Source organism: Equus quagga, chromosome 14 (genome assembly GCF_021613505.1).
Source record: "Equus quagga isolate Etosha38 chromosome 14, UCLA_HA_Equagga_1.0, whole genome shotgun sequence".
Lineage (NCBI taxonomy): Eukaryota > Metazoa > Chordata > Mammalia > Perissodactyla > Equidae > Equus > Equus quagga.
This window is the reverse complement of record NC_060280.1, coordinates 86,323,538-86,348,665: the sequence shown is the minus strand read 5'-3', so window position 1 is coordinate 86,348,665 and position 25,128 is coordinate 86,323,538. Positions and strand designations below refer to the sequence as shown.

General features: G+C 42.8%; 1 protein-coding gene across 2 annotated transcripts in view; it reads left to right on the top strand.

Annotated features, from left to right (window-relative positions):
• The window catches only part of LOC124251848 (zinc finger protein 709-like), a 33,084-nt gene extending 8,538 nt beyond the window's left edge, over positions 1-24,546 (top strand). The window contains exons 2-5 of one of the 2 annotated variants that reach the window (XM_046684745.1): positions 17,514-17,577; positions 21,162-21,288; positions 21,492-21,552; positions 21,944-24,546. In XM_046684745.1, the coding sequence (XP_046540701.1) occupies positions 21,255-21,288; positions 21,492-21,552; positions 21,944-23,816 (1,968 nt within the window). In that variant the 5' untranslated portion in view covers positions 17,514-17,577; positions 21,162-21,254 and the 3' untranslated portion in view covers positions 23,817-24,546. The remainder of the gene's footprint in view (positions 1-17,513; positions 17,578-21,161; positions 21,289-21,491; positions 21,553-21,943) is intronic. The other variant, XM_046684744.1, reaches the window with a different exon arrangement.
• Positions 24,547-25,128: the final 582 nt, after the last annotated feature.

The following is a 25,128-nucleotide window of genomic DNA, read 5'->3' as shown; positions in this document are numbered from 1 at the left end:
GTTTCCATTTAGCTTTTCGAAACTCGCAGTCATTTATGCTCTTATTAAGTAGATTGGTTTTAGGGCATGCTTTATCAGAATAGAACCTTTTGGGTATATTTTCAAATGGCTACTTTTTTGTGTGTCTCTCTCTAATTGTGGAGACAGTGGTTTACCCTGTGACCTCAATTCTCTGATGGAAGAGTTGTCGATTTCAAGTTTCTTGGCTTTTTTTTTCTGAAGACTGGAGTTGAGCTTGAAGCTCCCTACATGACAGGCCAGGACCAGAAGTCTCTGACTGCTTTTTTCTCAGTTTCACTCAGAAAAAATTGACATACACGACTGTATAAATTTAAGCTGTACAACATGATGGTTTGATTTACACATATTGTGAAATACTTATCACAGTAGGTCAGCTAACATCCATCTTCTCATATAGACGCAATAAAAAGAAAAGAATAACCTCTTGTCATGAGCATTCCTTCCTCCCATGATGCAAATACAGAAAGTTAAGCATGGGGTCTTACCCAAATTCACAGAGCTCATAACAGAGGAGTCTTAGTTTTGAAGGCATAGTGGGCAATGTCAAAAATTTTGAACTCACAAGAATGCTGCAAGATTTGTATAATTATTCGCTTTCACAAATGAGGCATCAAAGTTTCCAAACAGGACCCATAGGCAGCATGGTGTTCCACTTATATGACATTCTGGGAAAGGCAAAGTAGGAGCCTAAAACACATCAGTTCTTTAGGGTGGGAGGGTTCAGTACAAATGGCCACCATGAGAGGGTTCCTTTGGGGTGATGGAGTGTTCTCCATCCTGATGGTGGTAACTATACATTTGTGAAAACTCACAGTTGCTCTTAAAATAGTATGTGAATATACTAAAAACAATTAATAGAAAACAAGAAAAATGTTTTCATATGCTAGGAGAATATTAAGCTCTCCTGAAGTTTGATTACTACGTGTGCAACACTTCCTTGTACCACCTTGAGTTCCTTCTTAGGAAAAAGTGGCAGGACTGGGGAAGAAGAATAAAGACCACTATAGACTTTTCTTGGTACCCAGTCTGAATTAGAAAACTCCCTCTAGGGCTACACCTGCCCACATGCCATTCACATTACTGGTGAGAAAGTGATGTGGCTCCTGGCATTCATCTTTGAGTTGACGCCAGGTTTCCTGGGTCACATCCTGAAACCTAAAGGTGCATCTGACACATCTCTTCAAGTGGAAACTGTCCGAGTACATCCTCATGTAATCCTTGGGCATCAATGTCCTGTCTTCCCAGAGCAGGTCTTGAGGCCGTTTCCAGCTCTTGAGTTTCCCGTCTCAAACCTACTTTGTACCTCCTTGTTGGGAAACGTGTTTAACTGCAACACCTGTCCCACTCTGGAAATTTTCTGTGTGTCAATCTTAAAATAAAAACAGACAATTATTTTGCCAGTAAAATGAGTTTATTTGGGAATGGCAGAGAAAGTGCAATTCAGGACATGCAAGCTATGGTGAACCATAGGCAGGTAGGGAGAACAGAACAGACAGGCTTGCTTTTACAGAGGACAGGAGGAAGCTAGGAGAGCCTGAATGGAACAGCAGTCCATTGAAAAATGAGAGTTTAGGGTGGTGACAGTGGTTGAGTGTGGTGGCTTCTCATTGGCTGGGCTGCCGGAGTCCTGCTCCAGCTGAGTCCATGTTCCTGAGGGATGGACGGAGTCGGCGCAGTGAGGGAAGAGACGTGAGACTTGGGTTGGTGTTATCAAGTCCAACTTTACTGTGTACAAGTGTCGTTTTTATATTTTTCAGGATTAGTACAGAAATAGCTCTACAAATATTCTCAGAGAGATAAGGAAGTAAAAAACGAGCACAAGAAGGGCTGGCCCCGTGGCCGAGTGGTTAAGTTCGTGCACTCCGCTGCAGGTGGCCCAGTGTTTCGTTGGTTCGAATCCTGGGCGCGGACATGGCACTGCTCATCAGACCATGCTGAGGCAGCGTCTCACATGCCACAACTAGAAGGACCCACAACGAAGAATATACAACTATGTACTGAGGGGATTTGGGGAGAAAAAGGAAAAAAATAAAATCTTTAAAAAAAAATTTAAAAAAAAACGAGCACAAGAATATTTATTAGCATTCTATTCTATAGAGCATAAGGTTAATGATCATCTTCTCCACAATTACCTATTGTTTGTTGTCTCTAAGCTAAAAGAGATAGGTACCTAGGCATCTGTTGTAATTCATGGTAAAGTTAAATCAGAGAGAGAAGGTCCAGACCTCCGGACAGGACAGCATTCCCTCTGGTTACATCCTGGGGGAGCCACCCCTGCCTCCCTCAATCATTTACGCCATTAGTGTAGATGGTTAATGGGAACAAAAGGCGACTCCAGGGTGTCTTATCCCCAGGGCTATGTTCGTTCTCAGTGGGCAGTTAAACATCTTTACATTCCCGCGCCCCTTAGGGGGTGAAAGCATTCCTTTGTCTTTTAGGAGGCAGGGCTAACAGTCCCTTGAGCACACTGCCCGGAGAAAATATCATTTTGTTAGTAAGGTAAAGGGCTGAAAAGCTAAGCTAAACTATATATCTTCAAGAATAAAAAGCAGAAAAAAGTATAGCCATAACCTTGATAGAAAGTATGCATACATTTCAGAAAATATCAAGGATGTCGGCCAGCCATTCTTCACCGAGGGGCGTCCTTGCGCCCCTCGGCCCTTCTCAGCCCGGACCCTGTCAGACGGCTGTATAGGCGTTGGTAGCATGGCTCCTGGCCCTGGGCTGTTGCTGGGCAAGGAGAAGTTCTTCCTTTTTCCTCCTGGGGTCTGTAAAGTAAGCTTCTTCCTGATGGGGAATGGGAGGGACACTTCTCCCTGTTTGGGCTTTGTAAGGTATGGTGAGCAGTAGTGCATGAGAGCTCCCCTTCCAGGGCTTCCTGCCTCCATTTTACATGAGATTGCCTGTGTTTGTTTTCACATTTAGAACCCCAGGTGACTGTGAGTTGAGGCAGTGGCAGAACCCAGACCCCACGTCATGAGGCACATGACCCTGAAACATAATAATCTCTCCTGTTGCATAAACACCCCCCCTGCACCAGCAAGCACAGTTTCTCAATAGTCTCATTATCACCAATAATGTCAAAAAGAGATGCCCTGTCTTGTCCTAGCTCTGGGAGTACCTCAGGTGCCTGGCTGTGCCTAAAGCACTCTCCTGAGAGCTCTGGCACATTCCACCCTGTGGATTCAGTGGCTCATGTGCTGACCACGCCTGGCTCCCTCACCTCAGAACCCGCCTCTGGAGTGAGTTTGGAGCCCACCCACCAAGGCAGGTGCTTTTACTTTTTCTGGAACAAGACTCACCCTGCAGAAGTCCAGCCCCAAGGCCTGTGGGAAATGTTAGTCTCAGCTAGACCTTCCTGAGTCATGGGGCCCTCTAGCTTTACAAGTCTCTCAGAATGCAAAGTGGCACTATGTCAAAGGAAGTGGCCAGAAATGGCGGGGATTGCCCCTTTCCTGAATTGCCTGGGCACAGGTATGCCCCCTCCTTTGTTGGAAGCCATGTCCCTGTTTCTTGAAAGAAAGAGACAGAAATGGGTCAATCCACATCCCTACCTGCCCTTGCAACAACTTCTAGTGCTTTCCTGGGTCTCCAAGTTGATGTTTCTGTGGCTGCGAGACCTGGGGTCTCACGTCCCCAGGCTTCCACCCCCATCAGCTCTGTTCCAGGGCATGGTGGCGATCAAGGCCTCAGTGTGGGTGGCCCATGGGGCTGACACACCTGAGGTCTGCATGCTGGCGAGGCCTCAGGTGTGCTGGATCCCAGACCATGGAGACTGCAGCAGAGGACACGGCAGCTGGGTGAGGACGCACAGACCTTTGTTGTCCGCACTGAGCTTCCAGTGGGAGAGCAAAGTGAGGAAGGGGCACGTGGTGAGGGGCGCGTTTCTGGAAGTGATCACAGCAGCGTGAGGGGCTGGGACACGGTGATCACTGCAGCCATTGTGGGCCCTGACTCTCCCCTCTTCAGGGCCTGAGCTGTGACTCTTACAGAGATGACCTTGCTGTACTGTGTGGGCTCAGGAAGTGTGAAGGCCCTTCACCATCAGGAGGGGCAGATGGACCCTCCTGTGGAGATTGGTTTGTGAGTCAGGGGTCACCCCTCTGTCACACGAGATTAGCTGAGAACTGTTCACTCTGTTATGATTGAGTGCATGTGGGCTGAGGAGGTTTGTGTAAAGCCTGGGGCGTGTGTTTGTGGGTGTGTCTGTGAGGCCGTGATTCAGTAAGTGTGGTCTCCTCCTGTGTACCAGGCCTTCTGGTAGGTGCTGCAGTGAACCGAGGGAACAAATACCCCTGACCCCTTGGAGCTGACATTCTAGGAGACAAGAAACAAGCGATACAGTAAGACATGCACTGTGTCAGATGGGGCCTAGTCCTGAGGAGGGAGAGGAAGCCGCAGAGGAGTGTGAGGGCCTGGGCGCTGGGTCTCTGGGCCATTACCTCTGAGGGTCTGTGATTTTGTGTGTCTGTGTGTGCATGTGTGCACATGTGTGTCCAGTGAGGAAGCCTGTGTGATTTTGTCTGTCTGGGGGGCTGTGTGTGTATGTTCTTAAAATCTGGAATGCTGTTATGTCATTTGGTGCCTAACTGCCCTGGTAGCACCTCCCTCACCATGTTGAATTGAACTGGTGTGAGCAGACAAATCCTTGTCTTCTTTCTGATTGTATTAGTCACTTGCTTTTCTTCGGTGCTTCTTAAGATGTTTTGACATCTTGGGGGTCCTCTCAGACATAGGGAGACCCTGCCCCTCCCAGGGGCACCTCATTCCACGTTGGCGGTGGACAGCTTGTCTGGAGCAGGTGTCTCACGTGCATACCGCCCGATCCAGTGCCCTGTCCCTACAGACCTCCTTATCTGCCTCTCACACGCCAGACAGTATTCCCTGCCCTAAACCCACCCACGGCCAGGAACCAGATGACTGAGGGCCGTCCCTAGGCCCCAGAGGCTGCTGGGATTGTTCAAAGCAGCCAGTCCTGAGCTGCTCACTCTGCCCTGACTCACATTTCCTGTGGCCCCAAATGAAGGCTGTGGCCTAGGTTTGTGTCCCCCTCCTGATTCTGCCTCCTGAGCAACCCTGATGCAGCCCCTGTGACCCTGCCTGGCATGGCGTGCACTAATCTTGGGAAATATAAGTAATAAACTTCTTTAAATGACATTGGCCTGTCCATGTTGTTACTTAGTCACCTCTGTAAATTAAAATCTCAAGGGCACAAATTGGACACTAATCCTGAAGAGAAAGTGTTGAGTGAAGATGGTGGCGCCACCGTGGGAGGACGGAGTGAGGTCTGTGGGAATGTGAGTCCACAGCAGAGCTGATGTTTCCCAAGGAGCCTGCAGCAGGGGACATGGGGGCTGAGCGAGGAGAGGCTCACCTTTGGTCCCCTCACTGAGCCCACGATAGAAAAGCAAAGTGACAAAGGGACAGTTCATGATGAGGGGGTTTCTGGATGCATTTGTAGCAGTGAGAGGGGCTAGAACGTTATGACTCCAGCCATTTTGGGCCCTGACTGCCATCCAGTCTCCCATGTTGTGTTTTTTGTAGAGATGTCCCATTTGTACTGTGTGGTGTCAGGAGGTGTGAAATCCCTTCCCCATCTGGAGGGGCTGAGACCCCCTCTTTGGGGATTGGTTTGGGAGCCAGGAGACACCCCTGTACCAGGTGGGATGGGAGTGAGAAGAACGCACTTTGTGAAGATCTGGGCCTGTGATGAGGTTTGTGTAAAGCTTCCATGTGAGTGTGTGTTTGTGTGTGTCTTTGTGAGCCCTGATATGCAGGAAGTACTGGTGTGACAGGGCTTTTGGTAGGTGTTTTGGTGAACAGAGCAGAGCACATATCCCTGTTTGCTCTAAAGCTGACATTTTAGGAGAGAAAAAGAAAACATATAAGTAAAATTATACCATGTGTCTGATGATGGGCCCTAAACAGTGAAGAAAACTGGGGAGGAGTGCAGAGGGCCTGGGCCTGTGTGTCTATGGGAACAGCTGTGTGTCTCTGAGCCATTAACTCTGAGGGTTTGTGAGTTTGTGTGTCTGCGTCTGCATGTGTCCTCCTATATGTGCTGTGACAAAGCCTGTGTGATTTTGTAAGTCTGTCTGTGGAGCTATGTGTGTCTGTCCTTTGAATTCTGGAGTGGTTGGTTTTCCCATGTTCTTGCCTAACTGCCCTGGTAGCTCCTTTCTCACCACGGTGGGTGGAGCTGGTGAGAGCAGACATCTGTGTCTTCTCTCTGATCTGAGAGAGAAAGCCCACAGTCCTTCACCATCAAGAGTGACGTCAGCTGTGGGTTCCTCACTGATGCTTTATTTCAGGGTGAGGGAGTTGACTGAGGGAGTTTCTCCTAGTTGCCTGAGTGTTTTCCTTGTGAAGGGCTGTTGAACTTGGTCTAATGCTTGTTTGTACCTGTTGAGATGATTCTATTAATTATTTCTTATGTTAATTGATTTTCAGATTGAAATCCAGTATTTCCTTCCCAGGTTAAATCCCATGTGGTCATGGTGTTTAGGTCATTTTGTATATTGCTAGATTCAGTGTTCTAGTATTTTGTGTAGGCCTTTTCCATCTATATTGAAAATAGGGGGGCTGGCCCCGTGGCCAAGTGGTTAGGTTCGTGCACTCCGCTGCAGGCGGCCCAGTGTTTCGTTGGTTCGAATCCTGGGTGCGGACACGGCACTGCTCATCAAACCACGCTGAGGCAGCATCCCATATGTCACAACTAGAAGGACCCACAACTAAGAATATACAACTATGTACCGGGGGGCTTTGGGGAGAAAAGGGAAAAAAAGAAAAAAAAATTAAAAAAAAAGAAAAAGAAAATAGGTATTTGTCGCTGTATTACTATGTAGTATATACTATAAAATTAATGCTGCATATATTGTATATCTGTGTGTGTGTATATATATATATATATATATAGACAGAATTTAGAATACGGTATATATATATATTTATCGTATATTTAGTGTATTACCTGTTTATAGGATAGGTAGCATATAGTTCAGTATTATACATAATTAGTTTATATTATATGTAAGTCAAATATATAATTAACATATGTATAAGTTTGTAGTGTCTGGTGCAGTTATACTTTTACAGATAGTATTACAGTCTTGGTCTCTAGCATAGTGGGTCTCATTACCATGTCTGTCCACAGAATTATTCAAATAAGCCGTTGACTTCCTCCCATGGGAACTTAGGGGCACCCACTGTCTCAATACTCCAAAGCCTGCCTCCCACACCCCCGTTTGCTTTTTCTGCTTCTGAGTACAACTGAGATGTCATATTCTCAGAAATCATAACTAATTTATCAGCCTGAAAGTTGAGGTGAGGCTCTGTGGTTTGATATTTAGTATGTGCAGAGACATGTGAGCTTCTTATGCATTTGAGTGATTATGAGCAAGATTCTCCCAAAGCGCTTTCTCCCAAAGGTGACCTTGGATAAGGAGCTCATGTTGTTCTTGTTGCCAGGCAGCTAGACCATCAGCAATGAGCTAAAAGTCTGTAAAACTGTGAAGATGAGGTGGACTGTTCATCCAGCTCATCTTCTAGCATGATTGCCTGTCTTTGATCAGGGACGGCCTGGTTAGGGACAGCAGCAGCAGCTGTCCAGTGTTCTCCATCACACGTGCTGGTGACACACCACCATTGATATGAAATTAGTTGCAGGATTTATTTTTACATGAACTAGAAAGCAAAGCACATTTCACAGTGTAAACCACTTGACATTTGCCTATGAAAGGGAAGAAAAAATACATACTTTGACTTGCTTATTTTTAGATAAGTGATCAAAAGAGTTATCAGAAATGAATTACATTGTTATCTACATGAACATGGGGAACCTAGATGCCAGTGCTAGAATTCATGCTAGGAGTGAGACTTTAGGCATGCTTTCAATCTCAGGCAGAGGTTTTAAGTTTTTTCTTTTGCTGAGGAAGATTTTGTTTTTGCTGAGGAAGATTTGTTCTGACATAACGTCAGTTGCCAATCTTCCTCTTTTTTTTAGGTAAGACCCCATCGCAGCATGGCCACTTGACAAATGAGTGATATGAGTTCCTGCCCAGGAACCAAAATCAGGCCACCAAAGCAGAGCATGCCAAACTTAGCTACTATGCCACTGGGGCTGGTGCCTCAGGCTGAGTTGTTAAAACTTGATATTCACCATAAACACTCATGATAAACAAAAAAAAGTGTATGAACCATATTTTATTTTATTTTTTTATTTTTTATCTTTTTTGAGGAAGATTAGCCCTGAGCTAACATCTGCTGCCAATCCTTCTCTTTTTGCTGAGGAAGACTGGTCCTGAGCTAACATCCGTGCCCATCTTCCTCTACTTTATTTGTGGGACGCCTACCACAGCATGGCTTGCCAAGTGGTGCCATGTCTGCACCTGGGATCCGAACAGGTGAACCCCAGGCCGCCAAAGCGGAACCTGTGAACTTAACCACTGCACCACTGGGCCAGCCCGAACCATATTTTATTTTTATTAGTTTTGAAATAACAAAAATTCAACTAAGTAAATTTTCTAGATCTAATTGGCTTTATTGAGCAATTCCTCAATTGGGCAGCATCCCATCTAGAAAGTAGAGAGGAGCTCCAAAGGGCTACAGAAAGGGAAAGCTTTCAAAGCCAGGACAAGGAAATCATAAAGAAAAAAAAAGGATTCTTTCAGGCAAACTTACCTTCCTTGGGGACAAAAGGATCTTATTGGGTGCGTTATCTCACCTTCCTTTGGGCGATGGAGAGGCCCATGGGGCAGATTGCCTCATTGGTGCTGACCAGAAAAACCTAGACCAACTGCTTAGACTACATTCCTGGGGAAGCTTGAAGCTGCAGTCAGGTTAGGTATTAAGCCCTGGTTTGGTTCCATGGGCCTAGCAAAAGTGACTCCATTTGGGCCTGTGGTTTTCTTTTTCACAATTTCCCCTGTTTTCATCCAACTCACAGCTTAACTGAGAGACATGATTAAAATTTAATACATTAGCACCAGTCTCAGCCACCGCTGTGAAATTTTCTGTTTTTGTATTTTCTTTGAATGGTATCCAGAGGTCATGATGTTTTTCCTTAACCCCTGTGACATTCGCAGGTCAAGGCTGCAGGTTTACTGTCTTCCAGTCGGTCATCTCTTCATTCCTTTTCTGAGGTTTCAGTCTTAGATCACTGCTTGGTGATTAGCAGCTGCAAACATACTCTTAAAGCTTTTGAGAGAACACAGTGCACCAGAGAGCTTCTTATGACTGTAATAAGAGGACAGTTCTCAATATCTGGGCCTGCACTTTGGAGCCATGGTTCCCCAAGACCCAAACCAATCACCATCAAATGAGTCAAAGAAAGACCACATCGAAGAAGTCACCTTTTAATAGCTTGTTCAGTGATCTTATGTAACTGAGTTTCAACTCCCCCAGAAGTGTTCATTCAGGAGCAGCAGGTGGTGGTGGCCACAGCACAGACACCTCCCTGCTCAGCTAAAAGAGAATCAAGGGCTGTCCTGGTGCCAAGAACAACTTTGGCCAGAGAGTCTAAGGATCTTTGTTGGGCAGCTCTTGTCTTAGCTATGGATTCTGCAATATCTTGAAGAGCTAAGGAGAGGTTTTCTGATTATATTCTCATTTACATTTACTCCTAATCGGGGAAGTATGGCCCTGTCAAAGGAAGTGAATCCTGAGGCCTGAATGCCTCCTAGTGAGTAGTTTCTAACTCATTGATGTAAATTCAGGGGAGTCAACCAGTGAGATGTCTGAGTTCACTTGTGAAAAGTTAGGGGCTCAGGTAGATAATGTGAGAGCCATTGCTCACTTATGCACCAGCCATCCAGGCATTCGTAGGCCCAAGGAGAAGGATCACCACTACAGACAAAGATAAATCCTGTAAGGACCCAAACCACTCTCACTAAGCTGGCATTGTTAATGAATATATTTGTGAGGATTTTGGTTTTGCCTCTTCAATCCAGGGGTCAGTTAGATTTCCTCCTAGCTTGAAATAAAATGTTTGTCTAAATTCCATAGGTTACCCTTCTTAGAAATGACCTGGGATATACAAATGATGGTGACATCTTTCCAGGCCCCTGCCAGACTAAAGAAATAAAGAAAAGAAGTAAGTGTTTTAGGTTTAGCTAAATTAGGGAGTGCTGATCTGGCATCTTAGGAGGAAGCACTTTACACCCATGTCAGCTGCTTCTCTTCCTCGTCAATTTCACTTGGAGGTCTCCAGCATCTGCACAGGGCCAGATGTCAGGTGGACTACTTCGGCTTTGAGAGGTATATCCAAGGTTCAGGTTCCTGAAGTTTGGCTGTCATCTGGGTAGTGAGGAGGACCTGGTACAGTTTCTTCCAGGGAGATTTAAGAGTAGTCTTCATTCTTACCAGTTCATTTTTATGAACTTAGTTACTAGAAATTTGTGCTTATCAAAAAGTCCTTTCTTGAATCTCCTTGAAGATGAAGCACTTTTGCAGGAACACTTTTTTAAAAGCATCAGAGTAAAACAATGACTCTCTGTAAATGACAAAAGACTTAAAATTGCCCTTGGTTAAAGATCTGATGAGAGTTCATTATAATGGATATGACAAGGAAAATTGGTTAGTTTTGTAATATGCAACATTTTAAGATAACTGGAATTTTGACTGATAACATAATATCAGGACATATCAGATTACCAGAAATTTCACAGAATTTCTGGAACACTTAGAACATTTACCTATATAGGCACAACATAAAGCTTAGTATTATTTCTTGTTACGTTTATTTATCCATGTAATTTAACATATCAAATACACCTGATTAGTTTAATGTCTCCTTTTTTTTTTTTTATAAGGAGAGAGAACAAATCCTTTGAGATGTTCTAGGGGCCCTCTGGAAAAACCCAAAGTTAGTTCAAAGTAAGAAAGAGTTCATTTAGTATTGGATTTTGGGGAAGTTTGGCAAAAATATCAAAAGGTTTTAGATACTTGCCAAATAGGATCACAGATCATTATGAAACAATTACTTAATTGTTTTAATTAATTATTTGACCAAAGTGACAATAAAAGATTTTAAGGGCAAATACAGCAGTTTACATATTCATGAACACAGTTTAGCTCTTTTAATATTGAGAGCTTTTGGCTTTAAGTAATCCAAGACCAGATGAAGACCACAGTTATATCTGTGATTATTTTGAGAAGACACAAGGTCTTTGTTTTTTTTTTTTCCTCTAGGAAGATTACTTAAAAAGGTAACGAAAGAAACATTTTATAATCTGTGATTATCAAGAGCAGACCAATAGTTCAGGAAACCTTTGTCCTTTAAACAGAGAGAAAACCAAATAGTAATTTTGCAGCAGCTTACTTTCGATATTACAACTCTTTTACTTCATTAAATTTGTTCCAATCTAAGCCAGCCCTGACCACACACAAAATTTCTTTTCCTTATTACTTTTAGTAGTTTTAATTACTGATATTAGAATGTTTAACCCTTAGAAATCTTCAACTTATAGTGAAAGTGAAGAAGAAAGCAATTATGAACTGTCTTTTACATTATCATTTGGTGGATTGGCAGACATATTATACTTTTTATGATTTCTAGAAACATGCAGGTGTGCCCAAAGGTGGTGCACTTTATTATCTAGATCTTAAAGATTCTGTTACTTTTAAGGATTCTGTTACTTTGGGCCTCTCAGAGACAAACTGATACCTGAAATGTTTGTACCACTGGGTTGGAGATTGTGTGATGTTTCAGAGTGTACCTCGTTACGTGGAGATTTTCTTGATCTTGGCTGGTGACCTAGCATCTGTCTAACCTATTCCTTGTAAACGTATCCTAACATGGGAGCCTTTGAGTTAGGTGGTGAGCACTCCAACAGTGTTTAAGTGCCCCACCCATTGCCCACGAGTTTTTGCAGCTTTTTGGTCTCTGAGATCCTCTTTAGCAATAGCCTTTATTTACATAAAACAAGAAAAACAAACGTGCACCTTAACACACCAGAAGTAACCAAAAGATGTTCCTGTGACTGGCAAAGAAAAACGTCTGATGCACACCATCGATTCCCAATGTGGAACCTGGGAGTGGGGAAAGTGGTGAACCAGCAGACCTCAACACATAGGGACTGCAGACTGATGCCAGACAGATGGGAAACTCCAGCTGCCACTGGCAGTTCCCAACATGGGATCTGGGGACATAACCAAGAGCTGGGGCTTCCAATCAAATGAGGAGTTGTGGTCAGAGCTAGCAGCCATTCCCAATGTGGCACTAGTGTTTCCAGATAAATGGGGAACTGACTGGAAAGCCAATTAGGTTGGGAGCTTTCTGCAAAGACAGTGGTGCTCAGAATGAGAGGGAACTTATCCCCCACCCTTGGAAAGGGTGAGAAAGGCAGAAGTCAAAAGAAGTTCCTGGGTACCATGCGTGTGTTTCTCATCGTCCCCAAAAGCTGTCAGAAGTTTGCTTTAGATCATGTTACTGCCACCAAATCTGTTAAATAACAAAAAGTCAACCAAGTAAATTTAAAGATCTAATTGGCTTTATGAAACAATTTGTCAGTTGAGCAGCATCCCATCTAGCAAGTAGAGAGGAGCTCCAAAGGGCTACAGAAAGGGAAAGGATTTTAAAGGCAGGAAACAGGAAGTCATAAACAAAATAAAGGATTACTTTAGAAAGGTTACCTCCCTTTGGGGACAAAAGGGTCTTATTAGGTGGATGACCTCATCTTTGGGAGATGGAGAGGCCCATGTGGCAGATTACCTCATTGGTGCTGACCAGAGAATCCTAGACTGACCAGTTATGACTGCTTCCCTGGCGAAGGTGGAAGCTGCAGGCAGGCTAGGTATTGAGCACCAGTTTGGAGACATGCGCCCAGCAAAGTGACCCCATTTGGGGCCTGTGATTTTTTTTTTAACAATAGTTTATAATCAGATAAGTAAAGTATTTTTAAAAGGAAGCCACAGCTGTTTGTGTTAATTCTCTAAACAATACTTTTTTGAAGTGTGCAGTACGTTTTACAAACCATAAAAATTAATTTCCTCCATTCTGTTTCTCTGTACAATGACAAGGGATATTACAGCCTGTGGTGCCATTGTCTATCAGTCTGGAGAGGGTTTGCTGATATGGGCATTGTAGTGAATGCTCTAGGGGGTATAAGAACAATATGAGGAGCTCCACTGACCCACTCCCCAGTGAAACTGGTGGGAATTATTTTAAAATAACCCTGTGAAGCCTCTGGAAATTGTCCTAAAGGCAAACAGCAAATGAGGAACATCTACTCAAGAAAACCAATGGAAATTCAGCGAGAAGGGGAGTGTGGGATTTGAACCATGTCCTCTCCCTCCTTGCTCTCAGCTCAGCAAGTGAGCCCTCCTCTCCACAGCGCTGCCCCCTGCCCCCAACCAGAAGACAAGGTTCTCCCTCCCTAAGCTTCCAGAAGGGGGACTTTTTCCCAGGAGGAGCAGGACTTCAACATTACCCATCCTGCCCGCAGCTACCTGTTGCTGAATTTCAGTCCCTTGTTGGTTCCTGTGAAATGTGGGGACCCCTTCTTGCCCCAGCCCCTCCTCATGGTGCAGAGGCTCTGCTGTGCTCATGCTGTGCTGAGAATGCTGGGCACTGACCACTCTTTCCCCAGCTCATGAGGTGGCTGTAACATGAGACAATCAAGAGGACTCTGGCTGCTGTCTCTCCACTGCACTGATCACTCAGCCCCTAGAATGGGATTGTCACCCAGAGAGAGACTTCCTATTGTCCCCACCACAGCTCCAGAGTCCTGGCACACAGATTTTACCCAAACATGGGGAAAAGCCAGCTATAAAACACAGCTCTTAATTCCTTTTCAAAGGAATTAAGTTGGCCAGCAAAAGATCATGGAAGGTTCAAGACAGATGACAGTCTCAGAAAGTAGAGAATGAGGTGGAAGGCAATTAGTAGCTTTGTGTGTTTAATGAAGATACTGCTTGGATGTAGGATGACTAGTGTTCTGGAAAGGACCAGGGAGTTGACTCCTGGGAGGAGGCTTCCAAGGGTGAGAACAAATATCAAACAGGGACTTCAGAAAGCATTTCTACACAGGAGCCAGAATTTCACTGCAGTATTTGGTAGAGCAGGTTATGCCCCCAGGACATTGGTGAAAACACTAGAGCAATCAGCCAGCATTTAATCTAGTTTAACTACGGGGTGTGTCCATGAAAGAGGAAGACAGCCTTGTCATTATTACTGTCTCATGACAGTTTATGTACCCAAAGCTATGCCCGATTCTAGGAGTTATTCTTGGGCTATATCATAATTTTCAGGGGCCGGCCTGGTGGCATGGTGGTTAAGTTCGTTCACATGTTCCACTTCTGTGTCCCAGGGTTCCCTGGTTTGGATCCTGGGCACAGACCTAGCTGTGCTCATCAGGCCATGCTGAGGCAGCATCCCACATAGAAGAAGTAGAACAATGTACAACCAGGATATACGAGTATGTACCGGGGCTTTGGGGAGAAAGAAGGAAGAAGCGGAAGATTGGCCACAGATGTTAACTATGGGCCAATCTTCCTCACCAAAAAGCATACCTTAAAAAAATACTAAAAAAGGAAAAAGAATTTTCACTCTCTTTTGAGGAGACAGACTTGGCTAAAACAATCCATCAAGTCACTGGAAAGGTAAATAAGCTAATAACAATAAAAAGCCCTGGTAAGAAGGGGACCAGTACCCAGAGTTGCTACAGTATATTGCCTAAAATGTCTGGTTTACATAAAAAATATGAGACATGCAAAGATACAGGAAAGTAGGAAGTATACAGTGGGAAAAAACAGCAATTAAAAAAATTACCCAAGTCTTACAGGAAACCCCAGTAAAATTAACAGGTGTGTGAGTAGAGAAAATGGAGGTTAGACTAAGGCAGAGGGACAAAATAGGCCAAGTACACAGAGAAAAGAACTTGTCAACCTTATATTCACCAAAACTGCCTGGTAAAAGATGAAGATAAAATACTTTGCCAAATAAACAAAAACGGAGAAAATATATTAACAGCCAAGTGCCAGGTGTGGGATCCATTTTCTCCTGCCATTAGGGGTCCCTGGTGGCTCTGCCATGCTGTGATCTGCACTGGCTGTGGGAGTCATAGGAAGGACTCAGGGGACCCAGGAGACCTAGAAATGGTGAGTGTTTGGCCCCGGGGTGAGCAGATGGGGAGGAGGGACTGGTTGGAACTGGCCATGGTGGAACCCGGCCTTCCCACGGTCACCTCTAGAGTCTGTGGACCCGAGTCCCTGGTGGTGCCGCTTGGACCTCAGTTCCCTCTGGCCTGCAGTGTAGGGGCTGGGCTGGCAGCCAGGACCCTGGGGTGTCCTCTCATCGCTGCATGTGGTGACTTCAGCCTGGAGCCTCTCTGGGCAGCTCTGCATGTGCTGCCCCGAATCTTCCCAGACTGTGTGGTGACCACGGGGAGGGTCATCAAGGACAATTGTGACTCGGTCTTTGGGGTTCACGTGTGGGAGGAGCTGTGTCTGTGGGGTCTTCAGTAGCTCCTTTTTCTCCAAGGGGCTCCCCAGGGGGCACTCATTTTGTCCTGAGTTTTCAAAATATGTGGGGAGCAGGGTCTCAAATCCATGACCCTGTCCCCCAGCCCAGCTCTTCCTAGGACTGCCAGTAAGTCTCTGAATTTCCAGATCCCCCCTTGGAACCCCAAAGCCACCTGCCCCTCTCTGATTCACAGCATCTTTATCAACTATTCGTCCTCCGTGGTGCATCAAACAGACCCAATATTTTCCCTTTATCATTATCCCCCAGAGCCATGGATTGATCTTTTTAAAGATTATATTTGTCTGTGGATATTTTACATGAGAGGAAAACAGAATAACCACCTGGAACCTACGTTGCATGAAATGCCTGTGCCTCCCCCCACCGGGATCTTTCTGGGTACAGACATCCTATGGGAAGTCCTTTAGTTGGAGCTTCCTCTCCAGAAACTTTCCTGGGTGATCCGTCCTGTTGACATAGCCCCTCCCTAGATTTGTGACATAACAAAAGGTTTATTCACTTTTTTAAGTCTCCATTTTTCAACAAGGGTAAATATATTTAATCAATAGAGCTTGAAAGGCAATATAAAATAGTTCAAAACAGGCAACAAAGAGGTGAATTTCAGAAAAAATAAAACATTCCTGTATTGCATTCCATTTATTAAGAATACTTATTTTGGGACCAGCCCTGTGGCTGAGTGGTTAAGTCTGCACGCTCCGCTTTGGCAGCCCAGGGTTCGGATCCTGGGCGTGCACACGGCACTGCTCATCAGGCCATGTTGAGGCGGCGTCCCACATGCCACAACTAGAAGGACCCACAACTAAAATAAACAACTACGTACTTGGGGGGATTGGGGGAGAAAAAAAGCAGAAAAAAAAAAAGAATACTTGTTTTATACTTTCACGGAACATGTGTGGTAAGTTTTTGAGTTCTGTTGTTTACATTTGGATGTTTTCAAATGAAATTCCATGGCTTAGGCATGCAGACCACAAGTGTTCAAGTGTGATTTCTTGCCATGGAAATAATAATTAACTGACTTTTTTTTTTGTCTGAAAGGAATAGCCCTTTGGGGTTTTCCAGTTGAGTTACTAAAAATGCCTTATAATTTTCTTCCCTATTTTCCATGGAAAGGCTGGGTTTAAGTGATTTTGCTGGATTATTCAAACACTGGGTTTGTGTTATTTGAACTAACAATGATGTTCCAAGGCATCTCCAGTGGGGAGCAGACGCCTGTGGTCAAAGGCTCAACCTAAGGCCCCCTTGAGCCTGCAGAAGGAAGGCCTTGCAGGCCCATTGTCCTTCCTGCGGAGCCTCACCCTGCAGGTATCCTACTCCTCACACCCCCATGGAAGGAGCCTTTATCCTGAGAGGAGCTGCAGAGCCGTGGAAAGCTGGGGGTGCATGTATATATGTGTGTTTGCATGTGGATATCCAATATTTCCACTCCTATTTGTTTAAACTTTCCTTTTCATTTGTGTTGCCTTTCCTTCTTTGTCAAACATCATTTGACTGAATTTGTGTGGGTCTATAAGGAAAGCATTGACTCATGTACCCTTCAACCTTGCTATACTCTCTTATTAATTCCAGGAGTTATTTCTATTGTGAATTCTTTCAGATGTTTCACAGAGACAAACATGCTGTATGAAATAAATGTTATAAACTTAGGTACAGGATTCATAAAGATGTTCCTTCTCAAGAAGTGGGAGTTTCCCTCTATTACTAGTTCATGGTAAATGGATGTTGGATTTTATAAAGGCCTTTTTTATTTTCGTTTCCCCCTCCTTTCTTTTCTGATATTAGTAATTTCTGTCTTGCCTCTTGTCTTTATCTTGACCAGATGTTTATCAGTTAGTCTTGTCAAGCAACCAGCAGTTTTTGTTTTAATTTTTACCCATTGATTTCCCATAATGAATTGATGTATTGTCTAAGTTTTGTGATTTCTTTGATTATGCTTACGTTGGGTTTAATTTGTTCTTTTTATTGTTTCCTAAGGTAGATGCTTACATCATTGATTATAGATCTTTGTTTTTTCCAGTGTATTTGTTCAGTGGCATAAATTTCCCTCCAGGCACTGCTTTAGCTGCCTCCAAGAACCTTTGGTATGTTGTGTTTTCATTTCATTTGGTTCACACTATTTTCTCATTTCTCTTGAGACTTCTTTTTTGTGTATGTGAGAAAGATTGACCCTGAGCTAATGTCTGTTGCCAATCTTCTTCTTTTTGCTTGGGGAAGATTGTTGCTGTGGTAACATCTGTGACAGTCTTCCTCTACTTTGTGTGGGATGCTACCACAGTGTCGCTTGATAAGCAGTGCTAGGACTGCACCCAGGATCTGAACCTGTGAACGCAAGGCCACTGAAGCAGAGCACACAAACTTAACCACTATGCCACTGGGCCAGCCCAGGACTTCTTCTTTGATCTTATGTATTATTTAGTAGTGTGTTGTTGAATCTCCACATATTTGGGGTTTCCCACTCTCTTGCTCTTATTGACTTCTGGATGAATGCCTAGGTGGTGCGGGAGCATCTTTTTGTGATTTCTCTTCTTTGTAATTTGTTAAAGTGTGCTGCTCTGTGTCCTAGAATGTGGTTTGTTTTGGTGAAGGTTCCATGTGAACTGAGAAGAATGTATATTCTGCTATTGTTGTATGAAGTATTCCATAGATTACAACGAAGTCCGGTTGCTTCATGGTGCTGTTCAGTTCACCTCTGTCCTTCCTTAGTTTGTCCCAGATGGAATTTATAATTTGTGATAAAGGGGTGTTGAATTCTACAACTGTTTTACTGGATTCCTCTGTTTCTCCTCGCATTCTATCAGTTCTTACCTCATATACTTTGCCCCTCTGTTGTTATGCAGGTACAAAAGAAGCATTGCTGTACTTTCTGGGAGTATAGACCCCATTATCAGGCTCTACTGCCCCTCTCTATCTCTGAATTTTTCTTGGTTTGAAATCTGTATTGTCTATAATTCATATACCTTTGGCAGCTTTCTTTTGATTAGTGTTGGCATGGTTTGTTTTTCTCCGTCCCTTTACCCTTCATCTATGTGTGTCTTTATATTGAAAGTGGGATTCTTGTAGACAGTATATAACACAGTTTGTTTTTCAAAAATCTGATATTACCATATCTTTCAATTGTATTGAGACCATTGAGGATTAAAGTGGTTATTGATATAGCTGGATTAATATTTACCACTTCTTTTACTGTTTTTTGTACCTTGTCCTTGTTTGTTTCTGTCTTCCACTTTTTTCCACCGTCTCTGGCTAAAATTGAACATTTTAGCCGATTCTTTTTTCTCCTCTCTTAGCATATCAATTACACATTTTTAAAAACAGCCTTTTAGTGGTTGCGGTTGAGTTTTCAGCATACATTTACAACTAACCCACCTCCTCTGACAAATAACACTATGCCACTTCACTGTGTGCAAGTACCTCTTAACACAGTATTCGCAATTTCCCCTCCCTGTGGCTTGTCACATGGCTGTGATTTATATCACTTGTCCATAAAGTTTTCATTACCAAGAGATTGTTGCTAATATTATTTAGTTAGTTAGTTAGTTAGTTTATTTTTTGAGGAAGATTAACCCTGAACTAACATCTGCCTCCAATCCTCCTCTTTTTGCTGAGGAAGACTGGCCCTGAGCTAACATCTGTGCCCATCTTCCTCTGCTTTACATGTGGGATGCCTGCCACAGCATGGCTTGACAAGCGGTGGGTAGTTCCATACCTGGGATCTGAACTGGTGAGCCCCAGGCCACGAAAGTGGAACGTGCGAACTTAACCGCTGAGCCACCTGGCTGGCCCCATATTATTATTTTTGAGGAAGATTAGCCCTGAGCTGATATCTGTGCCCGTCTTCCTTTACTTTATATGTGGGACTCCAGCCATAGCATGGCTTGATACAGTGTGTAGGTCCACACCCAGGATTTGAACCAGCAAATGCCAGACTGCCGAAGCGGAGCATGTGAACTTAACCACTGCATCACTGGGCCAACCCCGCTAATATGATTTTTAAACAAACTGTCATCTGTTATATTAATTATAAGAAGGGTAAAATTTATTTTACCTTCATTTTTCTGTTCTAATACTCCATCTTTATCATTTACATTCTTTCTGATACATTTTTGAGCACTTCGTCAAAGTAGGTGTGCTCATGACAAATTTCCTCAATTTTTGTCTCAGAAAGTTCTTATTTTCCTTTATTTTTGAAAGATAATTTTGCTCTACAGAGAATTCTAGGAGAGTTTTTTTTTATTTTCAGCACTTTTTTTTTTTTTTTAAAGATTGGCACCTGGGCTAACAACTGTTGCCAATCTTTTTTTTTTTTCTGTTTTATCTCCCCAAACCACCCCCTGTACACGGTTGTATATCTGAGTTGCATGTCCTTCTAGTTGTGGGATGTTGGACGCCGCCTCAATGTGGCCTGACGAGCGGTGCCATGTCCGTGCCCAGGATCCGAACCCTGGGCCGCCACAGCGGAGTGCGCGAACTTAACCACTCAACCAAGGAGCCAACCCCCTTCAGCACTTTAAATATTTCACTTGCCTCTGTTCTTGCTTGTGTGGTTCTTGAAAATAAGTCCAACTTAATTCACATCTTTGTTTCTTTCTACCTAGGGTGTATTTCTTCTCTGGCATTTTTATATATTTTCTCTGTCCTTGATTTTTCTCTACTTTGAATATGACATCTTTCTCTAGCTTGAATATGATATACTTGGGTGTGCACTTTTGTAGTTTATCGTATTTAGTGTTCTCTGAGCTTCCTGGATGAACACTTTGCTGGCTGTCATTAATTTTAGAATATTTTGGCGATTATTTCTTCACTTGTTTCTTTGTCTTTTCCTTCAAGTATTCCCATTATATATATTTTAAACCTTCTGTAATAGAGGGTTGGCCTAGGCTTCATGGATATTGTGTGGATATTTTTGTCGGATAATGACATTTGCTTCATTGTGTAGCATATCTATTTTTACCCAACATTCTCTGGATCCTGCCTTTACAGAGAAATACGATGAAATGTGATCACAGTAAAAAGGTGTAAATCATTTTCATGTGTTCATGATGCTGTTAAATTGATGAGGAAATGTGTACATAAAAACAGTGAGGTTTTGGGGCTGGCCCCGTGGCTGAGTGGTTAAGTTCACGCGCTCCGCTGCAGGCGGCCCAGTGTTTCGTTGGTTCGGGTCCTGGGCGTGGATATGGCACTGCTCATCAAACCACGCTGAGGCAACGTCCCACATGCCACAACTAGAAGGACCCACAACGAAGAATATGCAACTATGTACCAGGGGGCTTTGGGGAGAAAAAGGAAAAAAATAAAATCTTTTTAAAAAAAAAAAGCAGTGAGGTTTTTCTTCTTTTTTATTACTAATTTTTTGGTGAGGAAGATTGGCCCTGAGCTAACATCCATGCCAATCTTCTTCTATTTTGTATGTGGTACGCTGCCACAGCATAGCTTGACAAGTGTTCTGTTGGTCTGCACCTAGGATCCAAACCCGCACACCCTGGGCCGCTCAAGCAGAGTGTGTTAAGCACTATTCCAGCCCCCAAACAGTTTTTTGATGATCACATCAGAGTAAATGTTTGGAGATGGCAGAATAATATGTAACCTTCCTACAAAGGGAGGATGGATGTCCAGGGCTGTCTGTCTTGTGTTTCCTACTCTACACATATTTGTGATGTTTCAGGACTCAGTGGCCATTGAGGATGTGGCTGTGAAATTTACCCCAGAGGAGTGGGCTTTACTGGATCCTTCACAGAAGAAACTCTACAGAGATGTGATGCAGGAAACCTTCAGACACCTGGCCTCAGTAGGTAAGAGTGAGGACATTCCATCACTTCATCAATTAGAGAATGTGTTTCTTGCCCATCAACACTGTTCCAAGATGGAGAATATGGAAAGGGGAGATGTTGGTATATAAAGTAGAAATTGGCATAGCTCCTCATGGTCTTAGAATCTAAAAATGTTTCTAGAATTTCTGATACTTGGGAATCAACTTTCTGGGTCTGCATTTCAGGAAAAACATGGGAAGATCATGACATTGAAGATCAGCACAAAAACTGGGGGAGAAAGCAAAGGTGAGTCACACTCAACAATAAAAGCAGGATCTCATGTGACAATCATGGTATCTTATGAAATTTTAAAAAGAAACAAAAGAAAGAACATTTACTTTAAATTTAGCTATTCTTAGAAAATTTTCACCAAATATACTTTTTGAGAAATGAGGTAAATGTCAGCTTTTGCGAAATAGTTCACTTGGAAAAGGTATTAATAAACCCTATATATGAATATGACTGTTTGGATAACAGCAAGGGTGAAGTCCTCTCCCAGAGCATTTAGTATATTCAATTTCTGAGAATTCAGACAAGGCAGAAAACGTAAACTTTTCCTATAAATTTTAACAATTATAACAAATATAAAATCATAAAATAAAGAAATCATTAATAATGTACTTGTCATTTTTTACAGAAGTCCTCTGGTAGGGAGACTTTCTGAAAGTGAAGAGGGGAGTCAATGTGGAGAAAATGTCAGCCTTATTCCAAATCTCAGTGTGAACAAGAAAACTACAGGAGGAGAACCATGTGAATGCAGTGACTGTGGAAAAGTCTTCAGGCATCATTCATCCATTAAAAGGCAAGTTAGATGTCACACTGAACACAAACAAGATGATTATCAAAAATATGCAGAGAAGCCGTATGTATGTAAGGAATGTGAGAAAGCCTTCCTTTTTCCCAGTTCTCTTCGAGCCCATGAAAGAACTCATACAGGAGAGAAACCCTATGAATGTGAGGAATGTGGGAAAGCCTTTACAGCTCCATCAAGCCTTCGATCACATATGATCTCTCACACTGGAGATGGACCTTATAAATGTAAGGCATGTGAGAAAGCATTCATTACTCCCAGTTCACTTCAAATACATGGAAGAAGACACACTGGAGAGAAACCATATGAATGTAAACATTGTAGTAAAGCATTTAGTCTTCCCAGTGTTCTTGAAATCCATGAAAGAACTCATACTGGAGAAAAACCCTATCAATGTAAGGAATGTGGGAAAGCCTTTATTGCCCTCAAAAACCTTCGTGCACACATGGTCACTCACACTGGAGATGGACCTTATAAATGTAAGGAATGTGGGAAAGCATTCATTTATCCCAGTTCGCTTCAAATACATGAAAGGAGTCACACTGGAGAGAAACCATATGAATGTAAAAAATGCAATAAAGTCTTCGCTTGTTCCAGTTCTCTTGGTGTCCATGAAAGAACTCATACTAGAGAGAAACCCTATGAATGTAAGGAATGTGGGCAAGCCTTCAGAGCTTGCTCAAGCCTTCGATCGCACATGATGCTTCACACTGCACGTGGACCTTATAAATGTAAGGAATGTGGGAAAGCCTGTATTGCTCTCACAAGCCTTCGAGTACACATGGTTACTCACACTGGAGATGGACCTTATAAATGTAAGGAATGTGGGAAAGCATTCATTTATCCCAGTTCACTACAAACACATGAAAGGAGTCACACTGGAGAGAAACCATATGAATGTAAAAAATGCGATAAAGTATTCGCTTGTTCCAGTTCTCTTGGAGCCCATGAAAGAACTCATACTAGAGAGAAACCCTATGAATGTAAGGAATGTGGGCAAGCCTTCAGAGCTCGCTCAAGCCTTCGATCACACATGATGCTTCACACTAGAGACGGACCTTATAAATGTAAGGAATGTGAGAAACTATTCATTTCTCCCAGTTCACTTCAAAGACATGAAAGGAGTCACACTGGAGAGAAACCCTATGAATGTAAAAGATGCAATAAAGTATTCACTTCTTCCAGTTCTCTTCTAGTCCATGAAAGGACTCATACTGGAGAGAAACCCTATAAATGTAAGGAGTGTGGGAAAGCCTTTATTGCTCTCAGAAGCCTTCAATCACATGTGATGCGTCACACTGGAGATGGACCTTATAAATGTAAGGAATGTGAGAAAGCATTCATTTCTCCCAGTTCACTTCGGAGACATGGAAGGAGTCACACTGGAGAGAAACCCTATGAATGTAAAGAATGCAGTAAAGCATTCACTTCTTCCAGTTATCTTCGAATACATGAAAGAACTCATACTGGAGAGAAACCCTATGAATGTAAAAAATGCAGTAAAGCATTTCATGTTGCCAGTTCTCTTCAAAGGCATGAAAGAACTCATACTGGAGAGAAACCATATGAATGTAAAAATTGCAGTAAAGCCTTCGGTTATAGCAGTTCTCTTCGAAAGCATGAAAGAACTCATACTGGTGAGAAAACCTATGAATATCAAGAAAGTGGGAAGGCCTTTATTTCTCGTGAAAACTTTTGAGGATACACGAGAACACACTGTAGAGGAGAAAACAAATGTAATGAGTGTATGAAAGCCTTTTGTCATCTGAGTTCTTTCTGAAGTTATAAAAGGAGTCACTTGATAAAAACCTCTTGAAAGTAAACTGTGGGAAAGACTTCAATTGGCCTATGTCATTATATGTGAAACTCCCACCAAAAAGAATTTGAAATCTAAGTAATAAGAAAAAGCTTGATGGAAATTAACTTGTGTATAATGTTCTATAAAACTTTCAACATGAAAGAGTTGTTATAAAAGTTGTAAATATATTGTGTTTAGCAAGCCTCTTTCTTGAGTGCAACATTGTATTCTGGATTTCTATTAATGACTCAGAAATGAATATTGAGGTGAGATAATTCTGTAAGTCATTCTTCATCAGTACTGCATAAGATTACTAGCTACTGCTTTTCCTCAAATGTTAATAATATTTTCACTTTAAGTTTTAAATAATGTTTTAATCATTCTATGTTAAGGGGCCATTGAAAAATGATAGTTTGTATTTTTTGGGGTTTTCTTCCTGGCCTTATATTGCAGTTTCTGGATATGCCTCATCTGTTGTATATATTGTTCCTTTCTTAGAGAAAGCTCCTTTGTTCAGGTAGTGGGTTTAGGAGCCTGTTTTTATTTTCCATACTATTAAACAGTTGGAATAAATTTTTGTGTATGGCAAATTTAGTAGTATTCTTTCATGTGAATCCTTATTTTCATATTAGAGCCTTCTCTGTGTCCTTCTTTCTGGCAGGTGTTTGGTGAATACATTTTGAATTAAGTAGAAGCCTGTGATGGGGCCACAAAATCTAGAGCTGGACACATCACCCTGTATTGCATTATATCAGTGAGGTAATATTGAGAACTGGATCTCTAAGAATCCATCCTCTTTATGGTTCCTTGTTGGAATTCACCAACAGAAGGCAGAAGCAAACAAGGCCTTAGGCAGAGTTTGGAGCCACCACACAGGGAGGGAGACAGTTACATGGGAGCTTCAAAGACAGCATCTTCCATCCCTTTTTCTGGATTCTTTGCCCTTCTAGAGAGGAGTATCTTGAAAACCACCACCATCTCTTTATTTTCCATTTTCTTACAGGTGTATTTTCCACTGATGTTTCCACAAGATTCATGTCAAAGATCCATTAGAATTGGGATTTTTCAGTAAGGCTTGCAATACATGCCCTACAGTTTCCTTGTGTCCACCAGGGAGCTACTTCAGACCTTTGTGGTTGGGAGTATTCTCTGATTACCCTTTTCTCTAGATCATATCTGTATGAGGTTTAATTTGGACAGGAAACACCTTATC